The sequence below is a fragment of the Alosa alosa genome, chromosome 11 (genome assembly GCF_017589495.1).
Source record: "Alosa alosa isolate M-15738 ecotype Scorff River chromosome 11, AALO_Geno_1.1, whole genome shotgun sequence".
Classification (NCBI taxonomy): domain Eukaryota; kingdom Metazoa; phylum Chordata; class Actinopteri; order Clupeiformes; family Clupeidae; genus Alosa; species Alosa alosa.
In genome coordinates this window covers 4,584,964-4,601,661 of record NC_063199.1, presented here as the reverse complement: position 1 = coordinate 4,601,661, position 16,698 = coordinate 4,584,964, and the positions used below count along the sequence as shown (strand labels likewise).

Here is a 16,698-nt window from a genome sequence, read left to right as displayed (position 1 = left end):
AACCTTGAGTGCACACCGCTGATTTGAGGAGCTGATCTTCTTCCTCCCACCCCCCACCCCCCTCCTCCTCTTCCTCCTCCTCTACCTCGTCTCTTGTGACAGCCACACTCTGGAGCCTCGGCTACTCTTTCATTTTTCATTGGATTGCAGGGGCAGAGAGCGCTGGAGCCGGTGGGGGAAAGGATGCTCTTACACGGCAGACACAAAGTGAAGCTTGCGTGACTCCAATGCTCCCCGCTGACACAAGACACCCAATCGATACCAAAGTCAATACCCAATGCATCAATTGGGCTTAGAAGATTTACCTCTGTGAAGTCTTTTTCCCAATGCTGAACCCATTTACAAATATAACAACCATATCTCTAAAGTTGAACATTGTTTTTACCTAAATACACATAAGCGACACAGACGGGCAAAAAAAAAACACACACACACATCATATTCATCCTGTGCCCAGGCTAGCACTTAAAGCTAATCCATTTGTTTTGATAGATACTGCAATTACGGACCTCATAGCCTCCGCCGCACACCCCCGTATAAATCCCGAAAGGTCAAGAGCCTATCCACAGCACTCCTCCTAATGATGCAAGGAGCCCCCGACGCCACCGTGCAGCATGCTGCCTCGCCCCGGTATTTAATTAGCCCACTTAAGGCATTGTTTCATTTTAATGCCATGAATACTGATTGCTGGCGGCAGAGCCAGCCAGATAAAGATTCTAATTGTGTTCTTGCGATGGGCCCCGTATGCTAATGGACACTTCCCCAGGGTGCGCCCAACATCCCTGGAGAAAGACAGAGAGAGGAGACTGTGAGGTTCATGATCCGTGTGGGAAAAGACAGATGCACACGCACACACACACTCAGACTCACATACGCACTCACACATTCATACAAGACAGAGAGAGAGAGAGATCTTACAAAACAAACACACACACACACACACACACACACACACACACACACACACACACACACACACACACACACACACACACACACACATAAATACAGACTTCACTCAGCGTCTCTGAGCTGAATTCTCTGCTGAGCTCTGCTAAACGCCGCTAATGCTACAGCCTGTGTGGAAGCGATAACTATTCCCTCAGAAGGGAGGTGTGACTTCTCAAAGCTGATCAACAAGATACCTATTTATTACAGGCCTGGGAATCCTGTGTCAGAGGCTCAGGGGTCAGCCTCTGGGCCTGGTCCATCACGTCTGGGAGACATCACATGTTTCACACACATCAGTATACCTCCTCCGTCACTCCCAGCATTTGATTGACACATCCTTTTCCATCTCTTCTTTATCTCTGTGAGTCAACCCGCCCTCTGTTTCTTGTTTATCGTTTTCTTTTCGCGGCCTATTTTATTTGTGGTTTTTTTTCTCCCTCCTGTGCTGTTTTGCTGATGTCATAGGTCAGGACAGATGGTGGAGATGCTGCCGCTGCTCCTGCCGCTGCTGCTGCTGATCCTGCTGATGTCTCCACTGCCTGCCTGTCTCCTCATTTGGATCCCTGCCCTGAGCCTGGTGTTATGCTGATAATTGGCCCCATCCTGTAGACTGGAGTTTCGCACTCGTCTGAACTGCTACCTCCAGTGTCAGTTAGGGCCGGGCCTGCTGAACCATGGGAGAGTGGGAGGCTGCTGAGGTATGGATGGGTGTTGGGGAGAGGGGGGGGGCAGAGGGAGGCAAGAGCTGCCATGTTATCACCCTCAGGAGAGTGGAGGAAACTTCAATTAGCTTTCGGTGTGCATGGCATGAAATTTATTTCACCAGCACGGCAGCGCAAATGATTTTGAGAGGGTGCGAAAGTCAGGCGTCTTATTGGACTTGGCAGGCGAGGGATCTGGAGGAACCGAAGGTTTCATCTCAATCTTTCTTGTTTTTAATAGCACTGAAGATAGCGCGCAACTGCTAGCTCAGTCATTGATTAAACTGCCACACCAATATAGCCCATATTCTCACAGTGTTCGAGTGGTATAGATTGGATTGTTCCAAGATGTGGGGACGCAGCTGTAATAGTGAAAGTAGTGTGGCTGACACAGACTGTGCTGAAACTATGCATATATATATAGAGAGAGAGAGGGAATGACAGCGGGTGCACAGAGTGAATACCAGCTGTCTCTGTGGCTAGCCTCATTGATGGCAGTTTGCAGTGTGGGTGAGAAGGAGGAAGAGAGAGAGGAAGATAGAGAGAGAGAGAGGGGGGAGAAAGAGAAAGAGATGGGGGTTGTGTGAGTGAGTGAAAGTGTATGTGTGAGCAAAGGAGAGAGAGTTGAAAAAGAGGGAGAGAATGAGAGTGAGAGAGAGAAGGGAGGGAAGAGAAGGGTGCTGTGTGTCCCGTTGACCCGCCCTACTAATGAGAGGGTGCAGAGGGTGCTGTGGCGGCTCCTAATTACTAGCAACCAGCTGCAACTGCACAGAGCCAGGGGCCCCCACGAGGCCCACCAGCAGCACTCCACCACCCAGACAGAGAGAGAGAGAGAGAGAGAGAGAGAAAGGGAGAGAGATGGAGTGAGAGAGAGTGAAAGGGAGAGAAGGAGAGAGACAGAAAGAAAATGATACAGAGAACAAGAGAAAGTGAAATGGAACAGCATGGAAAGAAAGAAAGAAAGAAAGAAAGAAAGAAAGAAAGAAAGAAAGAAAGAAAGAAAGAAAAAAAGAAAGAGAGAAAGAAAGAAAGAAAGTAAAAGTGAGGAGCCGTGTGGTCAGGTCCACTCCTCCGGCCCAATTCTGCTGCCTCATCAGCATGTGGGTCTGAAATTGCAGGGTGCTCTTGTAAACAGTGGACCGGCACTGCTCCCTGCCCCAAAACCTGTCACACTCGCCTGCCTTTTACGAGGGCTTGGACGCCGCGGAACATTCCGGCCTTTGTTTAGCCCAACGCATATCGAGGGGGAGGAGCTGGGTCTGTAGCTCTCGCCAATGTCGGGGTGATGTTCCAAATAAACAAATGGACCCAATGACCAGTAAACAAATCATGGTCCTCCAAACTAACTTAGTGATTTGTAGCCAGTGCGCTGATAACGGCTGCTGGATTCGATTTTGTTTGCATTAGAGGAATATTTAGTGTCATACTGAAGACAACTGATACCAGGCCTTGGTGGTAAGGTTTATCCTGCTGTAGCTTGTGCTAAACTGAACTGCCTCCTTAATCTTTTTGAAATGTGTGTGCGTGTGTGCCTGTGTGTATGTGTGTGAGCATGCCTGCATGCGTGTGTGTGTCTGTTTATGTGTGTGTTTGTGTGTGTGTGCGTGTGTGTGTGCCTGTGTGTACATGCGTGTGTGTGTGTATGCGTCCATGTGTGTGCTTATATGTGTATGTGTGTGTGTGTGTGTGTGTGTGTGTGTGTGTGTGAGTGAGAGAGAGAGAGAGAGAGAGAGAGAGAGAGAGAGTGTGTGTAACAGTCCTGCCTTATAGCTCCTCTCACCTCATCCTCATCATCCTCTACGAGCAACCCTTCGCTCAACACCACCACCTAAAGGCAGATGGGTGTCCAGTCTCTAAATGTACACAGAAATTCATTTACTTCATGCCCCCCATGGATGAAATTCCACAAAACTTGGCATACCCCCAGAGGATGTCAGGTTAATCATACACAAAATGGGTGCAGTTCAGAACATCTCAACTGAGGGGCGCTCAGGATCGATTATGTGATGCTCATAGTAAGACAAATTTACTGTCAACATTTTAGTTTAGTGAGGACAAAGGTGTGTGTGTTTGACCAGGTGATTGTTTATGCACAGTGTCAACAACGACACCCGAGAGGTGGTAGTGTCAGACCCCTCCATAAAGCAGCCAATCAGAGACGTTGATACTGACCTGCCTGTTCCTCTCATCCATGATCCGTGTGATCTGTATCTTCTTCCGTCCCATCTTTGCGTTCTGTTTTGTCTCTCTGACACCACGAGAATATCAGAAAAACACCCAAGCTTGTGTTCCTTCGCCCCTCCTAGCACATTGTAGTCTCTCTCACTCTCTCGCTGCTGTCTTCCTCTCAGCCTTCGTCTTCTCTCGCTTGTTTTATCAGTCTGTCTCACAGCTTCTCTTGTCGTGACACACAGCAATCTGCAAAAAGAGAGGGAAGAGAGAGAAAGGGGGTTGAGGGGGAAAGTGAATGAGAGAAAGAGAGAGAGAAGGCAGCATTAACAACATGGCATTCAATGATATCTTGTCAGACATCAAAGCTTCAATACATGCACTGCTACCGCTAAAGGATATGAGACTCAAGACTGACAGTACCAACACCTGTGCTTCCCCATTGACTTTGATAAGGGGAAGAAGAAAGGAATAATGACTGAACAGAAAAAGAAGTAGGCTAATAAATGACAGACAGAAAAATAGAGAAAGAAGAGGCAGTTCACACTTTAACCAGATACAGAAAAGCCCAGCATCCAGACCCCACACCTGTATGTATATGAAACCACAGGGCAAGACATTAGATGGGGACGACAGACCAGATGGTACACATGTCCCTCAACAAGTGTGACAACCACTTCCTTTCACCTCCATAGAGAGAGACAGAGGTGACAGAGGGAGGCAGAGAGAGAGAGAGAGAGCGAGAGAGTGAGAGAAGTAAAGGGAGACAAAAATAAATGAGAAAAGAAGAGAAGAAAATGGAGAGAGAGAGAAAACACTGCAAAACTGCTTATCTAATCAAATCTAACCAAGTCTTATTAATCCTATATCAAGATCAAAAAATCTAGTTGGTATTGTTTTCAGTACCTACCTAACGCTTTCTCGTAAAAATCATTTGATTTAATTTAAGAAGAGTTTGATTTATTTTAAGATGTCTCATCCTAAAAACAAGCAAATTTGTCTGCCAGTGCGTTAAGCAAATTTGTCCTAAAAACAAGCAAATTTGTCTGCCAGGGTGTTGAGTAAATTTGTCTTGATAAGACTCCTTAAAATAAGTCAAAGTGTTCTTAAATGAAGTCAAAATGATCTTTCGAGAGAGCGCTAGGCAAGTCTTTTACATACTAAAAACAATACCAAATAGATTTTTTGATCTTAATATAAGATTAATAACACTTGGTTAGATTTTATTTTTTGCAGTGAAAGAGGGAGTGGTAGAGGGAGTGGGGGGGGGGGGCAGATGGTGGACGATGGTGACTGCCGGTGCCCCCGTCCGTGCGCCTCTTCCTGGTGCTGGCCACGTCGCTGCCAGCTTTGCTCTTATGATGATTAAGAGTACACCGAGACTTGGTCTGACTCGGACACAAGGAGAAATCTTCTCAGCCCGCGTGATGAGGCCGGCCGCCATTCTCACGTGCGGAAAAAAACACCACCATCTCACCCTCACCTGTCACCCTCACCTTTCCCCCATCGCCCTGGCACTCACCTTCGCCCTCCCCCACCACCCCACCAGCCTGCTAGGCAGATTGGGGAGCCGAGAGACACTGCTCCACCTCCAGCCAGCCACAGAGCTGTTGCAACATGAAGATTAGGGTTTGAGTCGGTGCCACGGCGCATAGACACAGAGACAAACACCTTGGAAAAATCCTACGCTGCCAAAGCGCTCCTGGCAAAGTGCACGTACTCTTATAACCTGCGTATCTCGTGCTACTGTCTTGTGGAGGTCTGTCGTGTCTGCCTTTTGGCTCTGTTTCCATAAACCTCCATAGAAACGGTATTATTACAGTCTAACTTGCACTCGCGTTCAACTCCCGTAGCATACATTCTGTGACCCCTGAGCCTCAAGCTCCAATCCAGCCAAGCCAAGCCAAGCCATCCACTCTGGGGGAAACAAGGGATATTTACATGTCGGTCCAACCACCCATCTGTATGTCTGACTGTCTGTCTGTCTGTCTGTCTGTAGTGTGTGTGTGTGTGTGTGTGTGTGTGTGTGTGTGTGTGTGTGTGTGTGTATGGTGCTACTTCCACCACTCAACCCTAGAATGAAATCATCTTCACCACCAACCCACACACATCCCAGCCGCAGTAGGAAACTCTTACCACGCGAAGCCCTGGTTAGGACAGAAAAAAAAATTCCCTACACCACATCACAACAGGCCCGTGAGAGTGGCAGTGTCCTTTCTCATTTGCCGTGACCCCCCCCAAAACCAACACCCAAGTGCACTTCCTTTTTCTGCTGCTCTGTGTATGAATACTGCTACCGTGACTGCGCACAGCTCGCTACACGCTCTGTTTCCACCTCCATTACAGAAATATTTTCATATCCCAGACGGTCATTCCATTCAAATGATCAAACCTCTCTTTCTGGGAACAACAATAAAAAAGAGCAGCAGCCCGCTCCTGCCTACGGCAAGCCCGCTCTGGAGTAATAATGCCAAACTAATATTCTCTTTATGGCTGCATAACAGAAAGGCCATGTGGCAGACATTTGCCATTTGTTGTAACATTGTACTAACACACACACACCCTTCCCCCTCCTTATTTGCATTACATTATATTTATTTCATATTCATCTTTGGTGATGCATGGATTTGAATTTCAGGCGGGTAAGGTGGTTTCTTTCTGGAATTTCAGGCGGGTAAGGTGGTTATTTACGTGCTCCAATAAGGAGCTGCACGCTGCCAAAAGCTTCTCCCCCTGAGAACATCTACACCTGCTTTCGCTCTGCATGCCAGCGTGTTGCAAGTAAACGCCACCGTTTCGAGGGATTGTGCTTTCTGTGCCTTTAAGCAAAGCTGCCGTCATGGTCTGTCAGCCATGGGGAAGCCTTAGTCTCTTCAACCCTGGTGTTGCCCGGACTCTTCTCGTCCAAGTGCTCGGGTATTAAGGCCAGATCGTATGAGCCCGGCTGATACAGTAATCACAGTGGGGACATGATGATAAACACACACAACAACAGCGATGGCGCTTTGGGTCCAGGCCGATTTTTTTTTTTCTTAAGTCAGTCAAAACAAATGGACATGAAAACATTGGATAATCTGTCTGTCTGAGGCTTACAACCAGTTTGAACAACAGTCCACGTGGTCTGAGTGGAGAGCAATGGATATGCCTCTGTGTGCATGTGTGTGTGTGTGTGTGTGTGTGTGTGTGTGTGAGGTGGATGTTTTAGTGTGTGTGTTTGTTTTAGATCAGCAGAGCTTGTGGGCCCTCTATGCATCTCTCCTCCAAAGCTGTCGTGTTTGCACTCTAAGATCGCAGGTCCAACCATGCATAATGCGTTGTGTCATGACATTTCTGTGAGGGAAATAGGAAAAGACCAGCTCTAATCCCTCAGCGTAGTGGGGCTGCTGTGAAGGTGGCATGACGGGCTACTCTCCGCTCCTCTCCGCTCCACTGGAGCACAGCCTTCTGCCACAATTTGAGTTTTTTTTTTGCTTCGTTTTAAAGTCACTGTTTGTTTTCCTGTGCTTTGTCACATCTCCTGAGTAGTATGCCAGAGAGAAAGAAATCTGCTGAGGAGGTGTGTGTGTGTGTGTGTGTGTGTGTGTGTGTGTGTGTGTGTGTGTGTGTGTGTGTGTGTGTCTGTGTGTGTGTGTGTGTGTGTGTGTGTGAGTGAATGGCTGCAGTGCCTGTGCTCCAGACAGTGTCCACAGCAGCAGCGGTGGGGGAAGATGGAGCTGCCGCCTCTTTAAACATCCCCTTGTGTCTGAGATCCTCTCCAGGCCCTGTGTGGACACAGCACTTACACACTAGCACTTCTAACATCCAAGCCATATAACAGCACAAATGGAATCGCAAGGCACATCAAATGCTTCTTGTGCAGCTTTTAAAATCTACACAGCTTTTAAAATGCACAGATTCTTTGGGGGGCCAGTATGCATGTATTGCCAACATCAAAATATTGGTTCTGACAACCCAACAGATATGTGACACCTACTGACTAACAAACAGACAGGGGTGGCAAAGTCAATCAACACCCATTACCGCCCCATAGAAAATACAAAAGAGGCTCATTTTCAACTGACATGTTCGCAAACATGCATCAGCTGGAGCTAAATGTGTCGGCGGCATAACGGATGCCCATGGTGAGATGCCCATGGTGAGAAACATCACTGGGGACGATTGGCGGGTGATGCCAAGCCCTGGCACTCTTAGAGGTGGTGAAAGGGGGATGAGGAGGGCAGAGCGGCACGTTTTCTGTGCGCCCGCTAGAACTGTGGCCTGTGCTAATCCGTGTAGGCTACAGGGGTAGGGTTAGACAGAGAGGCGCACGGCTACACTAAACCCTGCAGCATTAGTACAGCCAGTGTGCACTGGGAGTTGAGCCAATGCTCAGTGCCAGGGAGCCACAAACAAGCACAGCCACAAACAAGAACAGACACACACACACACACACACACACACACACAACCAATGCAAACATGTGGATTAAGTCAGATACATCTACATTTCTTGATAAACTGTGTCACAAGCTATCTTTGCCTGTCCTGGCTTTTCAATTTCACTATGACAGCTCACTGGTTTACACATGTTGCTTACTTTGACATAGAAGAGCTTAATATTTGTCAAGAAGGGCATAAAATGTTCTCTGAACAGACAAAAGACCAAGGAATCATTCTAATATCCAAACTATGTTCTTCCTTTCACCGTAGACAAAAATGTAATTTCAAGCTTGTTGGATTGAAAGACCTTGATACAGTCCACCTGCTCTAGTTACATCTTTGATTTAAACAAGTCAAGCATTTCTGAGAGATGCTTACCAAACATTTGTACCGCGAGGGAATCAATTGCCCGGGGTACGTGTCTCTATAGGGGGAGGCCTGCGTCAGCGCGACACAAAAATCAATATGACAACATGCCCCCACAGAACGAACGGCGAGACCCGAGCGTGGCCCTCGACTACAACGTCCATGAAGCCCGAGTGCCATAAATAGACACCGGCAAAAACTGTGCCAAAAAAAACTCACCAGCGGCCCATAAGTACAGAGAAAAAAAATAAGTAAGTAAGTATAAGTATGTATATATACTCTTTTGATCCCATGAAAATAAATAGATAAAAGCGATCAAGTAAGTGAGTGAGTCTCCAAATGAACGTTACACCAAAATTGTGATCGTGGGAAAAAATGAGCACCTTAGCACACCGCATTTCTGCTAGTGTTCAGTCAGCGCATTAATAGGCACACTCAGTGTGGGCAGCACTTGGCCTCTTTCAGGGGAAGAAGTCACTGCATTTCTCGTGGGAGAGCTCCACCACTCCTCCCTCTCCAGCCTCTGGTGCACTCTCTGCCATATCATCTGCCATATCAAGGTCAGTCGGAGGGAGAGAATCTATAGAGGGGATCTACAGATGCCTGTACTTCACAGCCTTCTCTGGCTGTTCCACCTGAGTGACAGGTTTGTCCAGGGTGAAGAAGACCCCAGAGTGAGGAGCATGTCTAGCAGCATGGAGTGTAGCTCCTACACATCCAACTCTGGGAGGCACCGGTGGGGGTGATGGGGAATTTTCAGGAGGTTTGTGAAGGCAGATGGGCCTCTCCCCATCACTGAAGTTCTGTTTTATTCCATGCACCCAAACACACGCCCACACCCACACCCACACCCACAACCACACCCACACCCAAACACACACTTTCACTTCAGCAAATGGGTCAGGTTTGTGGAAGTCTGCTTCTATGAGTTTTCATCTCAAAAGAACAGAGGAGAAAGATACCAAACGAATGATTCACAAGTCGTTCAGGATGCAAAAGGAACTTGCAAGTTCAAAAAGTATACTAAACCACTAAATTATCATTAGGTGGCGGAAGGAAGCAAATAGGAAATCCAGCTGAAATCTTTTAATAAAACTGAGTGAACAAAAGTAATCTCCAGCCCTGCCTGTGATATTAAATGGCTCTGCCACAGGCGATGGTGGACCCTGTTGTGAGGTGGTGGCATGAGATGGGCGATTTCCCTGGGTGCCAATGATGGCCCTCAGTGAGACTACTCTATTATTCACAGAGGCATATACACTCTAAGCCCAGCTCCAGAGCTCCCAATGAAATGGGCCATAACCACATCACGCTGCACAAAACACTCTTCCATGACTAGATGTAAAAATGCCAGCCAGAATCAACACCTCCACTGCCTCCACTCTCTCTCCGTGAAATAGGAGAGAGCAGTTTGATGCTCTGTGAAATGAAATTTGGTGACACGATAAATGTTCTTTTATGTCTGTGATAATTCCCTCATACTGCAGCAGACACTGCTGCTAGCCAGACAACAGACGACAAGCAACGACAAGCAAACTCCTCTTAGCTAGACTTAAGGGGTTGGTTGGGGTGGGCGGGGGTTGACAACACATCTGCTGACTCTTTTTAAGAGTACTGCCGCTGCAGTAGAGATGAGTACAAGCAGGATGACTGTAGAGCAAGCATCCTCCTCCTCCTTTTGCAAACCTCTTGAGAGAATGAGTGGCCGGAAAGCCAGCAGCCAGGATCATGGGCCCGGCTGTGACAGAGCGCCTTCCTGTGCAGCGTAGCAGAGCGCAGTGCAGGCAGAGCACAGCCCAAGCCTCAGACCCAGACCCCTGTCTGACCGCAGGCCGTGGGCAGTGCACACTCTCCATTTCCTGCTCTTTCACTTCCTGTTTTTCAGGCCCCTGTGCGTCCCATTGACCACTGAAGGGGGGGGGATGGGTGGATGGGTATAGACAAAAAAGAAACCAAGAAGAGAAGAAAGACAAAAAAAGAAAGAAGTGACCTACAGGGCATGGGCATGTTTCCGCTGCCATGCGACATGGAGACTAAACAACAACAACGGTCCAGCTCCCGTGGACTCGCAGGGGGAGGGGTTATTGTGCAAGGCGGCCGGGTCACCATGCAGACAGAAAAGGGCACCCACTGCCACAAACTACCTTACTTTCTATTCAATTATCATCCAGGCCTTTCCTTGTTTTGGCCTCCACTGATAAGGAACATAAAACACTTCCTGACTTACACAACACGGAATCTCTAAGTGGTTAAGTTCACATGCATCTATAGAAAAAATAGAAATATTATAATAATGGTGAGGTTGATATTGAGAGTTGAGTTGTTAATGAGTTGAGAGCTGTTATTAGCTGATAGTGTATGCACTAGAGAGTGTGATACATACATGGGGGGGCGGGGGTGGGGCAGAGAAATGGAAAATGGGGTGAGAGTATAACAGCAAAAGGGAGTGTGAGAGAGGTAGACCCAGGGGAAGAGATGAAGAAACAAAAAATGTGAAAGAAAGGGAGAAGGAGCAAGAAAAGAAAGAGAGAGGGGGGGGGCACAGGCTTCTCATCCTTCCTGATGGCCATACAGTTTGTGTGGCACTTGAGGCAGGGACAGGCTGGAGGGTTAGGAAGCCCCTCTGGCAGGAGCCCTTTGTGGTGGCTGCCTTATCTCCCTCCAGCAGCTACAGCAGCACTGGTGCTAATGTCTGCTGATGCCGATCGGCCGGCCCACTGACACCTCCAGACCCCATTCTCTCTCTTTCTCTCTCTCCTATTCATTCTCTTTTTCTTTCCTTTTTCCTCAGACCTACACTCTTTCATTTTCTCACTCACTCTTTCTCTAAAATACATTTTTTTATAAGTATTTGTCTTGCCCCCTCCCTCTCTCACTCTATCCACTCACTCTTTTTTTCACACTTTTTATTCCCTCACCTTAGTTTCCAAGGCAACTAATGAGACGTAATTAATCTGATCTACTGAGCAGATGTGTGTGTAAAAATGAGAGAAAGGAGAAGTGTGGAAGAATGAGACAATAGACAGACAATATATGCACACACTATTTGCACCATGATAGCTTCCCTTCTACCACATCGCTTAAGGGGATACAACATTCTCAGGTTTTGACAGCAGCTAGAGAAACACATTCGGCAGAAGTTAAGATGATTAGAATTCGAACACCATGACACCGTCATGGGTAAAATTGTACATGTGTAACTGAAATAAAAACCTACGCTTAGAGGTAAATTGAAATATAAAATCCCTTTCCTCCTACTATTGGTTTGGCAAAGAAGAATTCTAATCCCTTTTAACTGTATGGATTTCAAATCATTGTTAAAGCTCTTCATATGTAAATGACTGAAAAATTGTTTTGACATTATACTGGTGGAAAATGTACAGGAGCATTACTCCTATATTTATGACATGGAAGTAAAAACAGGAAACATGCAGGAAATATGTTTATAAAAAACACCAAATGTACACTTTCTGGACGCATGCAGAACCTCTGTGCAATACCTACTAAATATAGGGCAAGGAAAGTCCCTGTATGAAATATAGTTCCTGCTGCCGATACAGATAAAAATAGAGCTGAAGCATCACATCCTCACAGACAGGAGTGGGTTTAGATTGGCAATTTCTGGCATTCTGAAGATTATTTTAAACTTTATTTCTGTAGCTGGATGGGATTAACTTACACTCCCCTTTAACAAGGGTGTGTCAGACTTGTTTTCAGCCATAAAGCTTATCATTGCTGGCAAACCAGAGGCTCAGCAAAGACTCAGACACAAGAACACATATTCTGCATACCAAACATCTGTGGAACAAAATGAGTTAACGAATGAATACCATTCAGGATATCGTCCTGTCATTTCAAGTTCAGGCTTTCTTCTGGCTTTCTAGTTCTAAATCCCTGTGAGAGTTCAACAGGTTGTTCTTTCAGCAGGTCTGTTATGTTTACATAACCAGCAGGAGTACCACGAAAGGCTAGCCATCTGGTACTAGCCTGTAATGCTATCGTGTGAATCTAGCCTGTGTGATGTTGGTAGTGCTATTAGCATGTGATGCTAGCTAGGCACTAGGCGTTTTGTGCTGAGGATGCAGGCAGTGAGTGGTTAATTTCTGGCAGAGCCAGCTGCTGCTGCTGCTGTCACTGCTGGTGTTTCACTTCCAATATCCCCTGACCCTAACCGTAATCCCACGACTGGATCAATGTGAGTTCAGAGCATCTTTGTTCCCGCTAGCATATAACTTAAGCCTCGGGGAGCAGGAAACCACAGAAAGAGAGAAAAGAGAGAGAGAGAGAGGTAAGGAAGAAAAGAAATGGAGTATGGAAGAGAGAGTTAGAATGAATGAGAGAGAGAGGAGAAGCAGAAAGCTACTTATCACCTTGAAAATGACATTGATGAAGAAAAACCCTCCCAGGACATGCCAGGTCTTAGTGCTCCTGTCTTGCATGTGTCAGTGAAAACCATGTAGACTGAGTTTGCTCTTAATATGGGTCACCACCATCATACAAAGAAATGTGACAAAGGTTTAACCAGGACAAGAGACCCTTCAAATTGTGCTGTGGATTAATGTTACATGGAAGATTAATTAGTGATGACAGCCATTAATAGCACAAACAAGTGAGGCCACTCAGATAAATAATAAAACTGTAATTAAATAGACTAAAAGAACGAGGGATAACCACAAAAAGATAAAAAGATAAATTACGCTCTTACGCATGGACCTAAAACAAAGACAAGGACACTAATCAGAGGAAAGCTCATAAAAGGAGGCTAAATTACAAAGGCTTTCTGTGGTTAGTGATGGTGGGTCCTCCTCATGCAACACATACTGTGGAGCAGGAGTCAGACATTACTGAGAGACAACGAGACCGAGCACTACACGACGGGCATCTACACTATCAATCACAGATTTTAGCAAGGTCGTGAGCGCAGAGTGCTAGCCAAGGTGACTTTCACTGTGGTGAATGCCTAGAGGGGGATACAAAGAGAACTTTACTGTCTTCTCTCTCTCTTTCTCTCTCTCTTGCTCTCTCTCTCTCTTTCACTCTTACTCTCTCTCTCTCAACTCAAATATTCATTCCATAGTCCTTTTTGGATGACATTAAGACAAACCACAAAGAAGAGTAAGGAAAACATATACAGTATGCATAGGTTGCAGAGGCACAGATAATCACTCCCAATGTTTCTAACCAAAGCCCCTGCCTGCCAAGAGAAGTGAGCAATCAGACTGAATTTGACTTGGCCTTTGAATGTAGTTTCTGCTGGCAAGCAAGAACCCATTGAAGTGGATTCAGTAGCATATGGTAAATGTCAATCAAGAGCACTGTTTGAGCAGATCTGATGTAAATGTCTCAGCGAATGCCCCTACATGAAGGTGCCTGTGAGAGTGTGCCTGTGTGTGTTGGTCTAAGATAATAGGAAGAACACAACACACACACACACACACACACACACACACACACACACACACATACACACACACACACAAGTTGTGCGTGGAAGAAAGAAGAAGTGTCCCCGCCCCCACCCCCTGGTCATCAGTGGTAGCTGCGATGTAACATAATTACTGCTGGGACGCGCCTATTCCCAGTGATCCATTTGCGTCAGTCAGGTTTTCAAGCCAAGCCGATGAATGGATTCTCAGTTTCTCAAGGATAAAGCGATGACCCTCTCCAAACAGCTATATCCATTTCACTTCTCCTCCTCCTGGAATACGGGCCTGTGCTAATTGTGCTGCGACTTTGATTTTTTTTCCTTTCCTCTCTCTCTTCTCTCTCTCCCTCTCTCTTCTCCCCTTGACTCTCAGTTCTGTCGTTGTTAACTTTGTTTGGGCGAGTGTGTCAGTGTGTGTGTGTGTGTGTGTGTGTGTGTGTGTGTGTGTGTGTGTGTGTGTGTGTGTGTGTGTGTGTGTGTGTGAGACACACAGAGAGAGACAGAGAGAGAGAGAGAGAGAAAGAGAGAGTATGTGAAATGCACACACACATAGTGAACATATCTGCATACCCATATGCACATACTGTATCCATTGTAACAGAGAGAGAGAAGGAGTATTGTCTGTGTTGATGATCCATAATATTAAATAATCACAGTGTGCTGATGTCAAAAATAAACAAGATCCCCAACATTCAAGGAAGCATGCGCTAGCAGACTCTTAAATTGGTGCCAGGATTTAGTACAGAGCCAGTTCTATCCTGTGCCATTTCCACAACAGCACTTTATGATGATTCACTCATATACTGTCATTCTGGAAGCCTAAACAGTATACAGTAGAACTTTTCTTAATATAATGATATAACAAAACCTTACAAGGTTTTGTTTTTCAGAACTGTGAGTGTTGAAATTACTTACAATTACAATTCCTTGTCAATATTTAGCAATATTCTTACACGCTATGTAATGATTGACTGACATTCCTTACATGTCTGGTCATGGACAATAGATTGAGTCATCTTTTCCCCCAACACATGGCAAAGCCAGTGATCTGTCACAAAATATCCACAGCAGTGAACAAGCCACTTAGCATCTCAGTGAAGGGGACCATGCTAAGCAGATGCAGAGGAGATTAAACTCTTTCATCATTGGCATTCATTATAACAACACACCAGTTTAAAGACAAAATCTCCACCCTAATTCAGACCAATTACAAACTCTCTGGCACTTTTCTTTATTAAGCCATAAAAATAAGAATAAATCAGGGTGAGCAATGAAGAAAATCAAATGAAAGTGACCAAGTAGATACAGCTAATCCAGAGAATGGAGCACTGTGTCTTACATGCAGTGAGTCCTACATGCAGAACAATACAAAAGAGCCACCGTTGCTATTTCATGCATATATTAATAAGAGAATCGTCATAGCTCAAGGCAATTCATTCAAATGCTGCATTACAAATTAAGATGTTAAGAGGGGAAGTTTTTCATCTTTTCAACACAAAAAAACACCATCTCTTCCTCTCTCTCCATCTCTCTTTTTCTCTTTCTCTCTATTCCTCACATTTTTTTGTGGGGGTTGGATTTGATGTGGTTGTCTTATGTGGTGGCATGCATCCCTGGCTGTCTCTGTATGGCTGTCCATCAACATTTCGAGTTTTCCAACACTCCAATACACACACACACACACACACACACACACACACACACACACACACACACACACACACACACACACACACACAAACACACAAATCATCAGACCCCCCAACCGCTCCTGAAGGCACCCCGTGAGCAGCGTTAAGTACCATGGCAGCCTTTTGATGTAGCGCCGATCTGCGAGTCAGAAACAGTAAACAGCGCAGATGAATGAAGATTCACTTCCTCGAAGAGAGAGAGCACTGTGTTCAGATATCAGTCAACGCGTCGTTCGCTGCACCCTAACACGCGTCAGAGCAGGGCTCTGGGCCCGCTTGCATCACGTCGCCATCAAAATCACACCCCCAGCAACCAAAACATCAGCATTATACAGCTACGCACATCAGACGCTGTCAAACTCACTCACATACACACACACACACACACACACACACACTATCACTGACAGTGATACCATACTGATGGAGGTGGCTTCTGCATCAACAGACATCAAATGAAGAGTTTCATCCATTCATCGGTAAGTGCTGCTCTGTCCCCTACCATTTTGGGTGAGGTACCTCTGTCCAGGATGCTACCCAGGCATCTTCCCTACTGCTCTTTATGGACATAAAAAAAACTTCCAAACAGCTTAGAATAAATATTTGATATGTTCTTCCCTTATGACATTTTTATCCTCTTCACAGTCCCCCAGTTCAACAATGCTCCATTATATAAAAGGTTTATGCAATCCAAGCAGCGCGGACAGCTCTGACTCATAAACTGAAAGGTTGTGAACTGATGAGATTTGTGAGTGTGCGCATGAGTGTGTGTGTGTGTGTGTGTGTGTGTGTGTGTGTGTGTGTGTGTGTGTGTGTGTGTGTGTGTGTGTGTGTGTGTGTGTGTGTGTGTGTGTATTCGTGTGTGTGATACAGAAACTGATGCACAATAATCTCTTAACAATTTAACATGAGCCAGTGAACTTGACAAACTTCAAAAAATACAGAAAATTAGCAAATGCTACAAAAAAGCTATATCC

At 45.9% G+C, this 16,698-nt stretch overlaps 1 protein-coding gene across 9 annotated transcripts in view; it reads right to left on the bottom strand.

Annotated features, from left to right (window-relative positions):
• Nucleotides 1–16,698, bottom strand: part of mef2aa (myocyte enhancer factor 2aa) — a 92,853-nt gene that overhangs the window by 62,439 nt on the left and 13,716 nt on the right. For all 9 annotated transcript variants that reach the window (XM_048258067.1, XM_048258068.1, XM_048258070.1 and 6 more), the window contains exon 3: nucleotides 3,825–4,070. In XM_048258067.1, the coding sequence (XP_048114024.1) occupies nucleotides 3,825–3,878 (54 nt within the window). In that variant the 5' untranslated portion in view covers nucleotides 3,879–4,070. The remainder of the gene's footprint in view (nucleotides 1–3,824; nucleotides 4,071–16,698) is intronic.